The sequence below is a fragment of the Anabrus simplex genome, chromosome 6, assembly GCF_040414725.1.
Source record: "Anabrus simplex isolate iqAnaSimp1 chromosome 6, ASM4041472v1, whole genome shotgun sequence".
In the NCBI taxonomy this organism is placed as follows: Eukaryota; Metazoa; Arthropoda; class Insecta; order Orthoptera; family Tettigoniidae; genus Anabrus; species Anabrus simplex.
The window spans coordinates 153,921,642-153,941,831 of record NC_090270.1 but is presented as its reverse complement, the minus strand read 5'-3'; the positions used below and the strand labels follow the sequence as shown (position 1 = coordinate 153,941,831).

The 20,190-nt window shown below is 37.9% G+C and overlaps 1 protein-coding gene across 1 annotated transcript in view; it reads right to left on the bottom strand.

The window, feature by feature from the left end:
• Window positions 1-20,190, bottom strand: part of LOC136876226 (uncharacterized) — a 113,636-nt gene that overhangs the window by 13,876 nt on the left and 79,570 nt on the right. The window contains exons 7-8 of the mRNA XM_067149996.2: window positions 15,341-15,603; window positions 2,534-2,660 (exon numbers count right to left, since the gene is read on the bottom strand). Of these exons, the coding sequence (XP_067006097.2) occupies window positions 2,534-2,660; window positions 15,341-15,603 (390 nt within the window). The remainder of the gene's footprint in view (window positions 1-2,533; window positions 2,661-15,340; window positions 15,604-20,190) is intronic.

Below are 20,190 nucleotides of genomic sequence, written 5' to 3'. Positions count from 1 at the left end.
AAAACTGTGGATTCTGATGACTACAGAGACAAATTTCAGCCAAAAATTACTGTATAGTGCTCATAAGAACAACTGGGTCTGGCTCATTGGCTGAATGGTCAGTATCGCAGCCTGCAATTCAAAGGGCCCTGGGTTTGATTCCTAGCTAGGTCAGAAATTTTGGCTACATCTAGTTAATTCCTCTAGCTTGGAGACTGAATGTTTGTATTTGTCCCAATATATTCCTCTTCATACACACACACACACACAACACTCCTCACTATCAACCACCACAGAAACACGTAGTAGTCAATATGTCAAGAAGGACATGCAGCCATAAAACAGGGCCAATTTCACATGTACAACACAGTTTGCACTCGCGACCCCACCAGGGTGTGGGAAAAGTGGTGGAACAATAAAGAAGTATTAAGGACAAGTGAATAATTATCCAGATAAAGTCTACAATGAGCCAGCCTCTAGACTGCCAATCAATCACCACTGATCTGTATTTAGAGCTGTCGCTGAGGTGGCAGATTCCTAACCAACTGTTTACCTAATCTTTTCCTAAATTATTTCAAAGAAGTTTAAAATCTACCAAACATCTCCTTTGGTAAATTATTCCAATCCCCAATTCCTCTTCCTATAAATACTGCACATTCCACCATCTGTCATCCTGAATTCCAACTTTATCTTCATACATGCTCACATCTGAATGCCACCGGTCCCAATTTTGGTGGCTTTGGGTATGATGTTCAATAGGATTAATGAGTAGGAAGGGTACTTGACCGTAGAAACCTCCAGTATGAACCCAAATACAGGAGGATGGAATCGAAAAAACTACTACTACTACTACTACTACTACTACTACTACTACTACTACTACTACTACTACTACTACTACTACTGTTAATACAACTTAAGTCTGTAGACAGAATCTGTAAAGTATGGTTGCCGATAACACACTCAAGAGAGGGCAGAGCCTGACAGCGCACATTCCCTTTATATTCTCCGAGCTAGTCTCAATAAGGAAACCAGTGAGTTAAGATCTCTCTGAAGGTCCCACAGAACGTTTTGTAGATTATGCAGAACACATACCAAAATTTTCATTATTTAATTAGTATGCAGCTTTTTAATTTTCAGTATAAAACATGAACATGATTTTATTTTCAAATTTTGACATGCTCTCTGTATCAATACAAATTATGTTGTTAATACAAAATAATTTGTATTGATATAAGGTGGATCATTTATACTCTCTTCTGTTGTGTGTTAATCTCCTTTCAATACGGACCAAATATGAAGTTTTTAACATTAGATGCTCTTTGTTTCAAGATCAACAGCCAAATGTGCAGCATCAACATATTATGCTGCTCTCCCATTCTCTTCCTTACACACCAACTACTGTTGGACCAGCCAGCTGTAACGCTGCTTAAGCAGAAGGCTTGTTTTCTCACAGCCACTTTACAGATCCATATACGGACTTTACTACTACTACTACTACTACTACTACTACTACTACTACTACTACTACTACTACTACTACTACCACAGTTATTTAATAATGGGAATAATGCCACATGGCACAAAGCCCACACATATTTATCATACATATGATCATAGGTAATGGCAGTACTGCTTTGAACCCTTCCTTTCATATGATCAAAACAAACAGTAATATCACAGTTTAGCTACATGTAGATCTCTCCAGATGTATTGGACAGAGGTTATGAACAGAGATTCCATTTACGTGATGATGCTACTATCAATTTGTATGATTATATTGTAATCTCTCATTTAACAGATGATGGTGTGTGCTGTAAAAGTGTAATAAGTCAATGAGTTCTTGTCCTGAATGTCTATGTGTAGCCTACAACTTCTCAGGCAACCTGTGTTACGCTGGCTTCTGTGGATGTGATTCTGAGTTCAACAATCATTCAATCAAAAGATTGCAGTTATGTATTTAAGAGATATTACTCTCTACATGAAATTCAAAGACTATTTTAGAACTCATCAGTAATCTTACAAGGTGTGGAAACTGAATTTTCAAGAAACATTTATGGAGGCATTTTTAAGACTAAGTGCTTAAGAAAATTTTATATTCCTAGTAGTGGTGTGTGCAATAGTTATAGTCAGCCTAATCTCTTGTAGGTTCCAAGTGATGTGGCAAAAAAAAAAAGACAATGTTCTTTCTTTCTCACTCTTTCTTTTACAGCTATTAATACTGGAGTTGTAAACAAACCATTTACTTCAACAAGTTAACTGTGACTCATCAAATGATTTTAAATGATGTTCATACGAGATTACATGGGGGCTTACTTTTTAATTCCTCCCAACTATGAACACTATTACCTCTTAGTATGCGCCCTGCACTCAGTGCAGTTTACTTTGTTAGAACAACTTCCATCATCTTTCTTCCACGCTACTCATGGAAGCGATTCATGGGAAAAATGCCACATGGCACAAAGCCCAGACATATGTGTCATACATATGATCACAGGTAATGGCAGTATTGCTTTGAACACATTCATACGAGCTAAAGAAACAGTAATATCACAGTTTAGTCTCGTGTAGATCTCTCCTGACGTAGCCCCGATATGGTCGAAGTCTAATCGGCCTCGAGTGGTGTGGTGATGAATCATTATGGTTATGATGTGGAGTCTCATCACCAGAATCGACATCACCTGGAAAATAAATAAGAATTAAGATGCAGTTCATAAATAGTAATATATTAATATACAGTGAAGAGTGAAGCACAGTTGTGTGTTTTCACTTCTGTTGTTCAGTTTAAGGACATATCAATCATATATACAAGAAACCATACAGCTGATAAAATAAGATAATATGTCACTAATAGTCTGCCCTTAAAATAAACACCCAGAAAACAAAATTAATGGCAATCGGCAAACAGAAAATCATAAATGCTGTTTTCAACCTGGACGGAAACATCACTGAACGGGCGTCTCATTTCAAGCATACAGGATGTTGGCTCCAGGATCCAGACAAAAAAATGAAAGTCAAAATATCTTGTGTGCAACTATGGTCTCCGATTTGAAACTCGTTGGTGTGTTGTGAAGTGTTATGTTTATGTGTTATTGATGCTGCTTTGTGGTTTCAGAGGATGAACACTAAATTCTTTGTCAACAAACCAACAGTACACCTTTGAAATGCAGATGTATTACAGAATGTTTAAGAGCATGTCACCAATGAGGAGGTACTCTCTTGTGTTAGCAAATCAAGTTTTAACCCTTGCAAAATGCATGGCATCAGCATCTTCTAAAAGGATAAATGCAGCCTGATATAACCAATCATTGCATGCGAGATAGAAGGGAAGCATGGATATGAGTGGAAAAGATTGTCCTGGGTGCAGAACCTCCAACAGTACATCCACAACCTGAAACAGCTCACAGATATCCTATCTGAACAGCAAATTTTGATTGCAGCAATTCAGGAAATGAGACTTACAGATGAGCAGGCCTTTGAATCTGAAGGTTACAGGATTTTCAAGGGTAAACCTGGTAAACGTCAAACTGTCCCCCACATAGGCACAGGATTTGTAGTCAACAAAAAGATTCTGGATTCGATCACAAATTTCACCTCTGTGAATAGCAGTCTTGACTTTGCCCTTTTAAAGCACAAACAAAATGTATACTATTGTGAACATTCATGCGCCGATCAACCAAGTGAACAACAGAGACCTCGAGGGAACAGATAGATTCTGGTAAGAACTTGGAGATATTTTATCCAAGATTCCAGACAAACATACCACCATCTTGCTTGGTGATTTCAATGCCCGAGTACGCAAAGAGAGAAAGTTCCCGAACATCGTTGGAACCTATCTTGCTCATCAGAGAACAAATCGTCATGGAGAAAGGCTAATAGAGCTGTGTAAGGCATTTAACCTCGTAATGAAGTCTACTGCTTTCAAACACCTGCCCAAGAAACACAAGACCTGTAAATCCCCAAATCCCTACCTTGGTGAATTCCAGATTGATCATGTTTCGATTGCACAGAAGGCTCAAAGAGAAATTCAGAATGTGAAAGTTCTAAGAAATGCAAAATTGGACTCGGATCACTATCTATCCAAGATAAAAACCAAACTGCTCCCGAGAAACACAAGGAGAGTTCGAGCCAAAAAGACTGAAAGATTTGATAGAGAAAAACTAGGATCTAATCATGAGTTCACGCATAAACTACAATCTGTGGATGCAGAGAATTGGTAACAACTGCGCGAGGCCCTGGTCGAAACAGCTAGAGAGATGGTTCAGCTTACTAAGCCCAGGAAGCATGCTTGGTTGAACAGTGAATGCAATGCAGTGATAAGGCAAAGATAGTTCACCTGGCAGAAATGGAACTTGCTAAACACCAAGTCAACAGGACAAACTTTTTGAATGAGAGAAAGTGTGCAGCAAAAACCATCCACAGCTTTAAATGTGCTTTCGATAAACACCAGCTGGCACAAATTGAGTAGGATTTCAAGAAGAACAATACACGCGACTTTTATAAAACATTCAAAAGCAACTTGTGGAAATACGACCTACCAAGTCTACAGTTCAGAGATTCCAATGGAAAACTGGCCTATAACGACAAGGAAAACTGCAGGGTCCTTGCAAAATACCTTGAATCCCTTCTTAATTGCGAGGCCGCAATATCCAGATTCACATCTGAAGATAAAACTCAAGTTCACCCACAAAAGAGGAAATCAGACAGATTATCCAATCCTTGAAGAACAATTAAAGCACCAGGTGAACCTCGATAATAGCTGAATTGTGGAAGTTTGCTAGTGACAATGCAGTGGAGAAATTAACAGACATCATACACAAAATCCGGAATACAGGACACACACACACACGCGCGCACCTACACGCCTCGTCTCATCATCACCCATCACAAAAGCAGGCTGCCCTAACATCACTGGTGAACAGGGCCACAGCAATATCAGACGCGCAGCAGCTCGAAGAAAAAAAAGAACACCTCACGAGAACCCTCAGAAAAAATGGCTACTCGCTCAATAACATCTGACGAGTCTTTAAAAAATCAGAAGAGAACAAAGAAAAGGCCACCGTAGGAGAAAACAGGAAAGAAGAAATGACCCGCCCAAAAACAGCGATACTGCCATACATTAAAAATACTACCGACAGGATCGGCAAGATACAGGACAAATACGACATAAAAAACATCTATAAACCTCACTGGAAGCTAGCCCGTTATCTACCACCAGTAAAAGACACAATAGAATTACAGGCTCCTGGAGTATATCACATTGAATGTAGCTGCAGAGCTTGTTATGTTGGTGAAAAAAAAGTCTGATCTCCACCCACCTAACAGAACATATCCATCACACCAATGACCAAAACACAGATATTTCAGCGGTAGCCAAGCATTCCTACGAAACAAGACACGGAATATCATTTGACAAGACCAAGATCTTAGCAGCTATCTCTTGGAATCTGGAAAGGAAAATCAGTGAGGCTATCGAAATCAAGAAACATCTGAACAATATAAATTTAGAAGAAGGATATAAAATCAGTAATTCTTGGATGCCTATCATTCATAGTTTACGACATACAGATCACAACATAAACACGCGGGCCGAAACCTCATTACATAACAGCGCAGGCAAGTCCCCACTACCTAGCTGTGACTCATACATTCCAGAATGCTCACGAGACAGCCAGGGCTTACGTCAGCCCGAAAGGCTAGAATATAAAAGAACAAGGTCAGGGCCACTCTAGTAGTGTAATTGCTGCCTGGGAGACTGATTACCTCGGATCGAGTAGAGGTATTTCAGTCGCCTTGACAAAGAATATTGCAACGTATTCAAAACGTCGGCAAACTATACGTGATGTACAGACATCTACAACACGGCTCAACCCAGAAATTAAACTAAATAATTCTTCACACTGTGGAAGCTTCACCTCTAAGAAGACATAATACTAATTTATAACCAACATATTGATATTAGTCAACAAGTCCTAATACAAAAATTCTAAGATGACAAAATTCAACAACATATTAATTATAAAATAAGATAATGACATCTTTATAGATCTAGATTAAAACCTCAACTACAAATCTTACAACACATAAACCTTATAAAATTCTACTAAAAATACTGGACAAAAAAACTAAAAGTAACAAAATCATCTTAAAGATCACTGGAATATCTCTCCTGAGAAACACGAGTTAAAAATTCTTGTATATAATCTCCTTTGAGCAGCAAAATGTTCCATCAATTATACTAGTAAAAAAAATGTTGCTTTATCTTTAGAGTTTGTGGTTTATAGCATTTTAAAATCAGAGATTTAGCGTTTTTATTTTCAAATTTAGTGTTTTGTAACATTTATACTTCTAAAACTTATTGTTTTGTAGCAAATTGGTTAAAAATAGGCATAATCTGCTTGCAAAGTTGGCACAATAATATATCTATATAGCTTACATAAAAATGTTCCGATTTTTAACTCTCACGAGGGAACGGTACGAAGTCGGACGGCGAATTTCGATTTGATTTTTACATATTTGTGAAGGTCTTTTTAAGCTGAAACAGGTAGTGGAAGTCTAATTTTTCGCTGGTCCTTTTTAAGGGGCCATTTGGGAGCTCAAAGTTGGCGGTGCGCGCAATGAATTGTACAGTACATGCCGGCACGCGTCAGCGCTCACAGCCAGCGGCTGTCTTGCCTCGCCTTCCCTCTTCACTCCTTCGGTTCACTTCTCTCCCCCACCACATACGGCTGCCTACAGTTGTGTACACGAGATTGCGGGTGAAGACTGACGTTAGTTGGGACATTTTATTTACAAAGATGAATTCATTATGGAATAAATAAACAATAAAATTGTTTACAAATCACTACTTAACATACAAATAATACATAATCAAATATCATCTGCATCATCATGACATTCCAAGTGTTCAAGAAATGACTTTATTCTAACACAGTCTGGCATTGGACCATAGTTCATGGCATGATAGTGAAAATCTAACACAAAATGTGAATAACAAAAAACAAAACAGCAATGTGCGCACCTTATAAACGAAAAATTGGTACAAACATTGCCGGCACACACTGTATCAGTCAAATCATGAAAATTCGTTTGTGAGACAGTATGAAATTGTGGTGTATTGTCAGTACTGGAATACCCACCCGCTTTCCAATCATATTTTAGCATTGGTACAAAACAATCAGCTTGTAATTGGTTATGCGCTAGTATTTGACTAGATATAATGAAACGTCTGTTTTTGGGTTTTAATTTTGACTGGCCGTGTAAATTCCTTACCCGGCAAATGTTTTCCATTCGACGTACTAAACATTTTAGTTGTAGGAAGAGTCCAAGATCACACGGCTGGCAAAGATCGTAGTTCCTTTCTGTATGTATTCAATTTGTACAGGTTTGTTCGTCAGGGATTCAAGTTGTGCATTGTTGCCCTGGCCACTGAATGAATCTATAAGAAGAAGATTTCTTCCGTCTCCCTGTAATTGCGGATGGAAAACGTTTTGGAACCAGTCACGTACATGCCCTTTCCCCATTTTCCCGGAAGATGAACAATCAATTACGACATATTTAAAGGCATCCATGTAGGCTTTGGTACTTTCTTGTACTCTACGTCCAAACTTTCCATTAATTTCTTGGAAAACGACCAAGAACAAATGTCCCATTTCTCCGGCTTTAGAAATGTGATATTGCACTGTGTGGGAGTGCGTAAAACTATTTCGGCAAACAAGCGTAGCAAGAACGTCTCTCACACCACGAAAATCATAACTTCTCTGTGTTACCATTTCGTACTCAAATCGGGACTGGTCCGAATTCCAGATATTGCCATCCGGGATCTCTTTCTTTTCTTGCAATTCATTAATGAATGTTACAAACTTTTTAGCCACTTTGTGTCGTACTTCTTCGTCTGTTTTAAACGTTTTACTGACTAGTTTGGCTACTTTTCGGAACCGAATTTTTCAAACGCCTTTTAAGGTTTGTCAAGTATGACTCGCTTTGGAGAGAGTGTTTGGGGCAAAACAACTCTCTACCCTCACCAATCCAACGCTCATTGTCCGATTTTTTGACATATAAATAACGCATCCTTGTCCGGCTCCATGGCTAAATGGTTAGCGTTCTGGCCTTTGGTCATAGGGGTCCCGGGTTCGATTCGCGGCATGGTCGGGAATTTTAACCATCATTGGTTAATTTCTCTGGCACAGGGGCTGGGTGTATGTGTCGTCTTCATCATCATTCCATCATCATCACGACGCGCAGGTCGCCTACGGGAATCAAATCAAAAGACCTGCACCTGGCGAGCCGAACATGTCTTCGGACACTCCCGGCACTAAAAGCCATACGCCATTCCAACGCATCCTTGCCTTGGTGAACTCTTCTTTCACATAAGCTCGAAGCATCGCACATTTCCTAATTTCTCCATTGTGTTCAACGTGGTTGACGATTCCATAAATTTGTCTCCGAGTCTTCTTATACTTCCGTACGGCGTTCATAGGTCCTCGTTCCTTTATTATTATTATTATTATTATTATTATTATTATTATTATTATTATTTTTTTTTTTACATGTCCAACATTGATTCGGAATCATAATCTTCCACTGACTTACAGAGTCTTCCTCGGCCATCACAAGACTTGTTATCTGCGTTAAACTCATCTCCGGGTTTGCGTTTTTTCGGTGTTGTTGCCCCCTCCTCAACGCCATCTTCGTCTTCTGAATCAACGAAAACGGCTTCTTCCTCCTGAATAATTTCGCATTTACCCTCCAAAATTGCATCAAACGTTATATTTATTTGTGTATACATGATTTGCTCTTCATCAGAAAGCCCTGTAGCTTCCTGAATATTAACACCGTAGGCATTAATAAGAGCTGCAATAATGCTGCAAGCGGCCATAACAAAGTAAAGAATCCAATGCGATATCCTGTATGTGGAATAGCCATCAGTCGTGGAGAACTTGACCGAATAGAATAGGACTCGCCGTCTCATATACACAACTGTTTGCAACCGTATGTGGTAGGGGACAGAGGAGAACCGAAGGAGTGGAGAGGGAAGGCGAGGCAGAGCAGCCGCTGGCCGTGAGCGCTGACATGTGCCAGCATGTACTGTACAATTCAGGGCGCGCACCGCCAACTTTGAGCCCTCAAACGCCCCCTTAAAAAAGACCAGCGAAAAATTAGACTTCCACTACCTGCTTCAGCTTAAAAAGACCTTTACGAATATGTAAAAATCAAATCGAAATTCGCCGTCCGACTTCGTACCGTTCCCTCGTCAGCACGCTGTTTGATCGTCACTTCGCTTCTACCCATGGCTACAGACAATAAACGATCAACACAAAGTGAATGAATGCGTGCGCTTGAAAGTGTATTAAGCTGTTTGATTGGTTGTTCTTTGTGCTTCTCCTTGGCCATTGACAGATATTCCACACATTGAAAGATTTAAGGCGCCTTAATAATTCTTTCCCCTGAAATAAATAACAACATAGCCTATACCTTATTTTTTAAGAAAATGCATCACTTTTAAAAATATACCTTTATTTCGCATAAAACCAAATATTTTGCAACTATTTTGCATAAATTGTATAAGTGATAAATATCATTATTGATCCGTATTGAAGATACTATATGTAGGATGTTAAATAGTTGTTTAGATGTTAAGTCACAGATGTTAAGTCATCCTTTGTAGGACATACCCTTACATTTTGGCGCTGTTATCCTTCACAACTGATAATCTACAGCCAACGGCTGATTTATTGTTATCTATATCAACATTGAACACTGTTTTTCTCTTAACTTTCCCACTGTAATATGTCAATTTTACATTTTAGTATTTACAATTTAATTACAAATCAGGTACCTGACTTATGCCTTGAGGTAGTACTATGACTGATGATGCCCTCAAAGAAGGGCGAAACATGTCTCATGCGGAAATAACGATAAATTCCTAAATGTTTAAAATTTCTAATGCATTGAATAGGTGACAAATGAACTATTTAGCATCCTACATAAATAGTATAATTCTGCATTTTGAACCAATTTAGCATTTTATCACTAATTCGAAATTTAACGCAGAGGCTAAAAATCACTAACACTACTTATCTTGATCAATATGGATTTGAAAAAAAATATTATTGTGAAATGTACATGTATTAATCTGATGAATGAATACACACACAAGGAAAGAAGGATCCCAAAAGGGTAATGTAAGCTCTGGAAAGGAACAAACAAGTGTCAAATGAAGTCATATTGACAACGATGGCTGAAAAACAGATGATTTTCATCTTGTGATCCACTGTAGTAGTAGATGAGTAAAATGTATTGGAAATACTTCATATTTTACTCACTAAACTTAATTGTGTTATTTGTAAGTACCGTAAAATCCTTATCAATCCAGACCCTGGTAAATTGGATATCACAATCTGGACAAGTCTTCTAAATAAAATAAAATTTGTTGCAAAAAAATCAAGAATAAACTAAAATATTCTCGCATGGTGGAGGAAAGGGAACCAGCGTAGAGTGTTATCCAGGAATTAGGTTGAGGCAGATGTTGAAGAAAGTAGATGAAGAGGAGGAGGGGAAGTTAGAAGGTGGTAGTATTTCACATTGGTACCAACAATGTAAAGCAAGCTGGTATAACAACCAACATAGTTGGGGATGTGTGGGATCTGGTAAATGCAGCACGGGTGACCTTTAAGGAAGTGGAAAATTGTTATCAGTGGAATACTGTGTAGGAGGGATACTGACTGGAGGGTGATTGGGGATTTAAATGAGACTATAGAATGGGTATGTGGGAAACTGGGAGTGAGATTTCTAGATCCTAATGGGTGGTTAGGAGGTAGGGATCTGTGCTCAGATGACCTTCACCTAAACCACAGTGGTACGTATAAGTTAGGAAATTTGTTTGGAAGGGTTATAGGGCGGTACATTCAAGGAAACGGGGTGGTCTAGGGAGCGGTGATAAGGGTACTGGGATCTGGAAGTCAAGTAGGGATGGCATAAAAATGTTAGTGTTGAAGTGTAGAAGTATTGTAAAGAAAGGAATAGAACTACGTAATTTAGATATATACTTGCCAGAAAATGTAATAGGAGTTGAATCATGGCTGAGAAATGATATAATGGATGCAGAAATTTTCTCACGGAACTGGAGTGTGTATCGAAGAGATAGGATAGGAATGGTAGGAGGGGGAGTATTCATTCTGGTGAACGAATAATTTGTAAGCTACAAAAAAGATAAAGATGACAAACATGAAATTCTAGGTATAAGGCTCATTTCTAAAGATAATAGACAACTTGATGTCCTTGGAGTGTAAAGACCGGGAAAGGGTAACTCTGATGCTGATTCAGAATTATTTGGTAAGATAATCACCTATGTGTGAAACGACATGGAAAGGAATGGGATTGTAGCAAGAGATATGAATTTGCCAAATGTCAACTGGGAAGGTAATGCGAATGACAGGAAGCATTACCAACAAATGGCAAATAAGTTAATATGAGAAGGGCAGCTGATTCTTAAAGTGATGGAACCAACTAGAGGGAAGAATATCCTGGAAATAGTGCTGATAAAACCAGATGAGCTCTACAGAGAAACCGAAGTAACAGATGGTATTAGTGATAATGAAGCTCTTTTTTATCGTAGTTAAAAATAAATGTAATAGAACGGAAGGTCTTAAAAGTAGGACTATTAGGCAGTACCATATGGCTGATAAATCAGGCATGAGGGAGTTTTTAAAAAGTAACTACGATCAGTGGAATATAGTAAATAAAAATGGAAACAGACTCTGGGATGGGTTTAAAGCAATTGTTGAGGAATGTGGAAACAGGTTTGTGCCTTTAAAGGTGGTAAGGAATTGTAAAGACCCACCTTATTATAATTGAGAAATAAAGAGACTAAGAAAGAGGTGCAGACTGGAAAGAAATAGAGTTAGAAATGGCTGTGGAAGTAAGGAGAAATTGAAGGAACTTACCAGGAAACTGAATCTAGCAAAGAAGTCAGCTAAGGATAACATCATGACAAGCATAATTGGCAGTCATGCAAATTTTAATGAAAAAAGGAAGGGTAATGATAGGTACTTTGGCAAGAACAGGTTCCAAGGACATTCCAGGAATCATTGATGAACAAGGGAAGTGTGTATGTGAGGATCTTCAAAAGGCAGAAGTATTCAGTCAGCAGTATGTAAAGATTGTTGGTTACAAGGATAATGTCCAGATAGAGGAGGTGCTAATGCTAAAGAAGTATTAAAATGTACATATGATAACAATGACATTTACAGTAAGATACAAAAGTTGAAAACTAGAAAAGCAGCTGGAATTGAAAGATTTCTGGGAATATACTAAAGACAATGGGTTGGGATATAGTACCATATCAAAAGTACTTATTTGATTATTGTTTCCATGAACGAGCTATGAATGGAGAGTTGCTATAATAGCCCCTGTGTATAAAAAAAAGGGTGATAGACATAAAGCTGAAAAATTACAGGACAGTAAGTTTGACATATGTTGCATGTCAGCTTTGCGAAGGCATTCTTTCTGATTATATAAAACATGTTTGCGAAATTAATAACTGGTTCGATACAAGGCAGTTGGGGTTTAGGAAAGGTTATTCCACCGAAGCTCAACTTGTAGGATTCCAGCAAGATATAGCAGATATCTTGGATTCACGAGGTCAAATGGACTGTATCGCGATTGACCTGTCTAAAGCATTTGATAGGGTGGATCATGGGAGACTACTGGCAAAAATGAGTGCAACTGGACTAGACAACACAGTGACTGAACGGATTGCTATATTTCTAGAAAATGGATCTAGAGAATTAGAGTAGGCGAAGCTTTATCTGACCCTGTAATAATTAAGAGGGAAAATTCTGAGAAAAAAGACTTGGGAGAAAGAAGACGAGCTGCTCGTCTAAGTGGTATGTTACAAGTGATGAAAATCATTTTTCGTCCGTATTGAAAGTTTCATAAACTGTATATAGGATAATATCTTTTGTTTATTTCCACCTATTCAATACATTACAAGAAGTTGGCATTTACGCTATGTTGATGACACTAGTAATAATTGACAAAAATCTCAACAATAGTGAAAACATATTAACTTATTTAAATAATCTGGATAACAATATTAAATTCACTAAAGAAGACGAGAACCACAAATCAATTAATTTTCTTGAGATCACAATAACAAGAACTTCCAATAAGTTCGATTTCCAAATTTACAGAAAACCCTCATTCACACCTATAACTATTAAACAAAGTTCCCTTCATCCACAATCACACAAACAGTCCTCATTTTATAGTATGGTGTACAGAGCTCTAAAAATTCCCCTTTCAGCGACCAATTTTAAAAAAGAAATAAATACAATAAAAGAAATAGCCACTTTTAATGGATATAATCCCTCTATCATAGACAAACTAATTAATAAAGTTAAATTGAAACTATCCACAAACCTCTCCCCAATAAAAAATGAAAAATCAAAGTTCGCAACCTTTACATACACCAACCCAATCATACACCAAGTAACCAACACCTTAAAAAATCAAGAGATCAAATGCTAATGTGACCTATGGACCAAGGTGTCATTTATACTTAAAAGAGGATGTACAGGAAGAGATTTCTAATGTCTTCAGAGCTGAAGAACCTAGGGATGGCAAAGGCAAACGAGCAGAAAGAATTCTCCCAAGATTTTTCTCAGAATTTTTATATCCTTTATTCAGTTCCAATTTTCTATGGTTCCCTTCCTGACTATGCTCAGGCATTCTGAGACGTACTGTACTGATGGTCTCACTACTGTATAATAGTGTCTGAATTTGGTTACCTGTTTTCTTCAACTGCCTTCTGGAAAGGTCATTTCTGAATGGACAGAGATGTACAGATCTAAATCCCCTTGTCTAACACTTGTTCTGATCTGAAAGCTGTTTGAAAATTCCCCTCCGAATATGACTTTGAATGGGGTGTTGGTCAGTGTCGCTTTCACAAGGTTCAGGGTCTTGTTATCTAGTCACAGTGCAGTGAGTGTCTGGAAGAGAGACTGCCTATCTACTGAGCAGTAGATCACCCGCAAGACCCAGCTATCTCTTCCTCTCATAGCACATTCTGTAATTATTTTGAAAATTCTGATAATTTGGTCCTGACAACTTCTTTGAGATCTGAAAATGCACTGATTTTCATTAATCTTATCCTCGCCTAGCAATCCTCTCAATATACCAAATACTAACACAGCAAGCATATAAGACTAATTAAAGAAATGCCTCAATATCAGTTATAACATTTTCTATTTTATCACACATGCATTGGTGCAATTGCTTCTCTTGCCAGATCATGGGGTACCTTATCCAATTCCATACTATTATTCACAGCAGTTATTTCATCCCTACATCACCATACTTTTAGTCTACCTTTGCCACTATGGTTCCAGTATTTCTAGACTACTGTATATCATTCATTTGTGTCAGTTTACAACAGTTCATTTACGATTCTTTCCACTTCGTTAACTGTGATTCTGCTTACATTTCCACTCAAATTCTGGAATCTGAAACATACCCAGGAAGGTTTCTTTCACATAGTATACTTTTCATATGTATTGCTTCTAGTGTCCAGTGATACCCCAGGATTTACAACGAGATCATCAAACTATTAGAAAGCGTGTTTCATTTCCCTGATCCCTCCATTTCCTTGATTTTTCATTACAGTCCAAAAATGTTTCCTTGTTGTTTAACCTAACATTACAAGAATATTTCCTAAGTTATCCCAGAATTTTCTTTTGGATTCCTCATTGAACTAATCTGATGTCTTTTCAGCCATCTAATATGCCTTCTTTCTACATTCATACATTGCCTAGACTTGACTGTTCCACAAGGATAACAACTTATACCATCTTCACACACATTTCCAGCTGTTTTCGGAACAGAAGTCTTCCATGTCACCTGCACCATTTCAATATTTCAGATTTGCTTACTGTTTATTCTTTGGAACCTTATCACTACAGTGAATATGAAAAATTAATTAATACTACAAGATATGTATTATTCAAAGCCAATGAGCACTAATGTGGACATGAAATCATTACTTCTAAATAGTTTCCTTGACACAACCATCGTCCCTTTAACTGTTACTGGTTTTATAAGACATTAAACTGACAAAATTTTGCTCTGAAAAAGGAGTAATTTAATGTAACAAAATCTACTGATTAGGATCTAATGCATGTAAGCACTTGTAAATTTTCCCTGACTGTGCTGGGAATTGATCCTGTAACCTTTGCACATAATACAAGTGCTTAATCAAATGAGCTACACAGCAGGCCACCTTTGCAAAACTCTACATACATAAAATTGTTAAGTTTATTTTGCCTTTTTAGATTAGTCAGAAATAATAACAGTAATAATATACCATCACTGGAATTAGTGGAAGCCACAAAATGCTCCGATCGGATTGCCTTTCTCGACTTCGGCCGGCGATAGTACTTGAACTCCCTAGGAAGAGTGTAAGAACGAGGAAGAGAAATCTGCGAGTCCATGTCAGATGGTATTCGGTAGGACTTGTACATGAGCATGGCTTGCTGGTGCCCTCCTTGAGAGTCAGGTGTGAGCATGTCATCCTTAGCACCATGACCTGACTCGGAAAAATTTGAGCCACGTTCACTGCTACAATCCCTAGAAGCACACGAAACATCACTTACATGGCAGCAAGTATAAAAACAATCGTAAAGTAAAATATAAAGAATAAAAACCATACATAAAATCATCTTTCTTATCTTATAAGGGAAGTAATAGGTAAGTCAGGTCAAAACCCATCTTGAAACCCTGTTGCGACAATTGTTGTACTATACAAGAACAATGTGCTGAACATCAGCCTCCAGATGTAACTCTAAGTCTCCGAAATCACATAGCAAATCTTTCATATAGATCAATGGAAAGTAGCGTGAGTACTGTACATGTTGGCTGGAGTAGATAGCCCTGATGGCCCACGTACACAAGGCCAGTGACAAGCAGAGCTGCACGTGCTAGTCAGCTATGCGGTTTTTCAATCCATCCAGCAATAACGCAATGGTTTTGATGGTTGTTTTAAATCCTAGTAATGTAGCGGAGTTTATGACGAGTTACTTCTGTGAAAAGTATCAACTTGTGAAAATCTTAACAACAAATGTTTCGCCTTAACAATATTGTAATCGTCTTTATTAATAAGACTACATTAAACTATATTGGTGATACAAGTTTCGTCCTCTGATGGGACATTTTCAGTCACACACAAAATTATTGGAAATATAGTAAGGACACATTAAAATTAGTGAATAAAAAGTCTATGAATCTTGTCATGCGGCATATTAGCGTCTTGTCAATCTTGAATCTTAAAATAATGCTAACATGAACATGATGTGAACCATGAAGTCCAGTTATTGCACAGGTTAAAATGTCATTACATGTGTGGAATCGCACAAATATAACACAACATGAGTGGCTATGCAAATTAATTATATAGTTATCCTGACATTGTGAACATATTGTACAAGTTCTTGAAAGTGTACGTAAAATAGTGTAATATTAATGCCACGTTAAAATAGTTTCTTGTGATGAGTTGAAGAAAGGTTGACTGTTGTTGAATGATGCAAGTTGAACTTGGTTGTGATATTAACAAGATGGGCCTAAAAAGGAAAGAAATATGAATGAACTAATGAAAAATTCAATGTGAAATGCAAATTGTGTGCCCTTCTGGTCACTCACCTCCTTTAACTTTTTATTCACTAATTTTAATGTGTCCTTACCATATTTCCAGTGATTTTTTTTTTGTGACTGAAGATGTCCCATAAGAGGATGAAACATTTATCACCAATATAGTTTAATGTAGTCTTATTAATAAAGATGATTACAGTATGATTACAGTATTGTAAAGGTGTCTGTTGCTAAGATTTTCACAAGTTGATACTTTTTGACAATACAGGCTCAAATATGAAATTTATCATGTGCAATTCTGCTAAAAGAGTTTTTTTATTCTCTAGAAAAATTAGCAATAAAAAAAAATTAAAAAAGGAAAGAAAAAAAGAAATTATGGACAAATGGTAAGACAATGTGAACTAGCTACAGTGCAGCTGTGATTTAAGGGACAATATCTGATTGATTTCATGGAAAATAATCTTAGAGGAGAGCAACATACCGAGGAGGTTTTTCTTTATGTACACAGTGGGGACAGTGAAAGCGGCTGAAGTGATTCTGCTTGTCAAAACCCTTTGCCAGTTGTAAGCAGAATGTGCGGGTGCAAGAAAACATCAGTATGGAGTACAAGAGTCAGGCTGTAAAATTCTGGCTTAACAAAGGTAGTAAAAAGTGATTATCATTTTCACACGTCCACAAATAATTCATTTAGTGAAGTCAGAGAGATACTTGTGGAAGCAACAGTTAGAAAACATGGGTATGTTGGCAAGTCTGATTAAACATAAAAACATTATGAATGAAAAAATCTATTCTTGTAACCAGGAGGCAAGAAGGGGAAAGCAAAATGTAAGTAATGAAGATTTACGACTGTGGGCTTTGAAAATTGCAGGCAAACTATTTATCGAAAAAAGTAATCCCCCCCTCTCATTCTTGGATCAGCCGTTTCAAGACACAACACAGAATTGGAAGTAGGAAAATTACAAAATTTGTATCCCGTTCGCATATTCGGGACAAAAAACAGAAGAATAAGGCTGCAGAAGAATTTCTGGAGATGGCTTGAGAGTGATTTCTCCCTTCCACCCCTGTCCCCTATTTACAACATGAGTTCAAGCGCGAAATGTGGTCGAAAAAGTAGGTGAAAAACACAGCCACAATAGCCCAATTGGTCAGTTTATACACACATTCATACACTGTGATGCTCCCTAAATTATTTACTGTACTGCAGGAGCTGACTGGAACCTTCGGTCCTCTGGTTTCAAAAAAAATGTTTACAGCACATAACATTGTTGTCACTGTTACAAAATCAGGAAAAATTGGGAAAAAAGAACTGAAAATATGGTTTAGAGAAGTTTTTTTTTTTTTTTTTAGTTCTCTGAAGATAACTTTGCCCTGCTTTTTGATTCGTGGACCACATACAGTGATACAACTTGCCATGAAGACATCCCTCTACACAAAACAATCTGACTGCTTCAGATTCCTGCAGGTACCACAGGCATAATTCAACCGTTTAAGACAAATTCTTTTTTCGGCAGAGAATAGCTCTTTACTGCTGATTAACAGAATTTCTAATTCTCATAATGAAGTTAAAATTGAGGTTCACAACAAACACAATCTTTAAACTGCAGTCCTTCATACATTATTTCTGGACATGATAAAATATTCATTTTTGCAACAAATTACATAAGAGAGTGACCTTCCGAGTTTGAAGTGCCTGCTAAATACTGTTTGGAGAAGAAGAAAGAAATGTGTGAAGAACAGTCTGAAATTGAAGTTCTAATTCATTGGAGCTTGGTGTAGAAAAAACTTGTGTTATAATCATGCAATTTAAACATCATTTCTGTAATACCGTTGCGAGTGACCGACAAGAGAATGAAACAATACAGCTTCAGAACACATCGAAAGACTGCATGCATAACCACAACTCCGAGCTGCCTCAGCGATGTCCAGCCACACCGCCCATTATGCTTGCGTACTAGAATTCCAGGTACGATTTTGCAGCCTTAGAGTTAAATCTGCAGGCCGATCCTCCTCATGTTATCCTCTTACAGTACGATTGTGTGAAAAATTCAAGATAGGTTTTTTTTTTTTTTTTTTTACAATTTGTTTTATGTCACGACACAGATGAGATGGGAAAGGCCTAAGAGTATGAAGGAAGCAGCCGTGGTCTTAATTAAGGTACAGCCCCAGCATTTGCCTGGTGTGAAAATGGGAAACCATGGAAAACCCTCTTTAGAGCTGCTGGCAGTAGGGTTCGAACCCACTACCTCCCGGATGCAAGCTCACAGCTGCACGCCCCTAACCGCATGGCCAACTCGTCCGGTCAAGATAAGTTTCAACCTGTCATACCTGTTAGTTCCCTTGTTAGTTATTTCTGAATAAAAAGAACATATTGACATTTACTACTTTCCTTATATTTTCTGAATATAGTTTCAAGACAAGAGGTGCTCACTAAGGATTTGGAGTAAAATTTTCCTCAACTGGGACATATCTGACAGTTCATTTAAAATCCTTCGTGTATCAAATGCCTTGTGTGTCATATGCTTCCCTAGATGCAGAAACAAGCAAAAGTGATTTTATTATCCATTATTATTCATTACAGAATAATGAGATAAAGGTAAATACATTTATAAAATTAAATTTAGCGGTTGTCTGGTCCTTGGCTGAATGGTCAATGTTCTGTGGCGGAGTATTGACTTCAAGTTGAATATTTGCTCAACACAGGAGCGGCCTTTCCTAAACCCTGCTTGGTATTCCCCTACTTGTTGGTCCAGATTCGTCTCTATTCTATTAAGAAGCAGTTTTGAGAGGATTTTATAGGCGATTGGAACGAGGGACACGCCACTACAGTTGTTGACATCCTGTTTGTCCCCTTTCTTATGCAGTGGATGGATAAGTGCTGTTTTCCATTCTTCTGGGATTGTCTCCTTCTCCCAGATTTCCTTGACGATTTAGTGAAGATCATCTAAGATTTCTGGTTCTGTACGTTTCAACATTTCTGCCGTTATCGAGTCCTCTCCACCTGCCCTGTTGTTTTTGAGGTTTTCAAAGGCTTCCTTGACTTCTTCCTTTGTTGGTGGTTCGTCATCATCTGAGTTTTCTGGTATGTCTGGAAATTCTAGTTTGGAGGTTGGGGAAGGACAATTCAAGAGAGTCTGGAAGTATCTGGCTAATATCTCACAGTTTTCTTGGTTGTTCAGTCCGATTTTACTCTGTTCGTTTCTGAAGCTCAAACTTGGCGCTTGGTATCCTTTGAGTTTGCTCTTGAATGTCTGATAAAAGTCTCTGGAATTGTTCTTGACAAAGTCGGCCTGGATCTCTTTCAGTTGAGCTCTTTCAAATGATCGTTTAGTCCTTCAAAATATCCTGAATGTTTCTTTCCTCTGTTCCCTAAATTGTATCATGTGATCCTTTTCTCCGGAGCATTTCCATTTTCTCCATTTCTCAGACCTCTCCCTGAGAGCTTCCTCGCACTCTTCATTCCACCATATTTCTCTTTTCCTCCTAGCCTGCCCGAGGGTTTTCTTTGCGGCTTCATTGATTCCTGTGCATAGTTCTTGCCAGTGCCCCTTTCTGCTGGTCCGGATTTCGTCC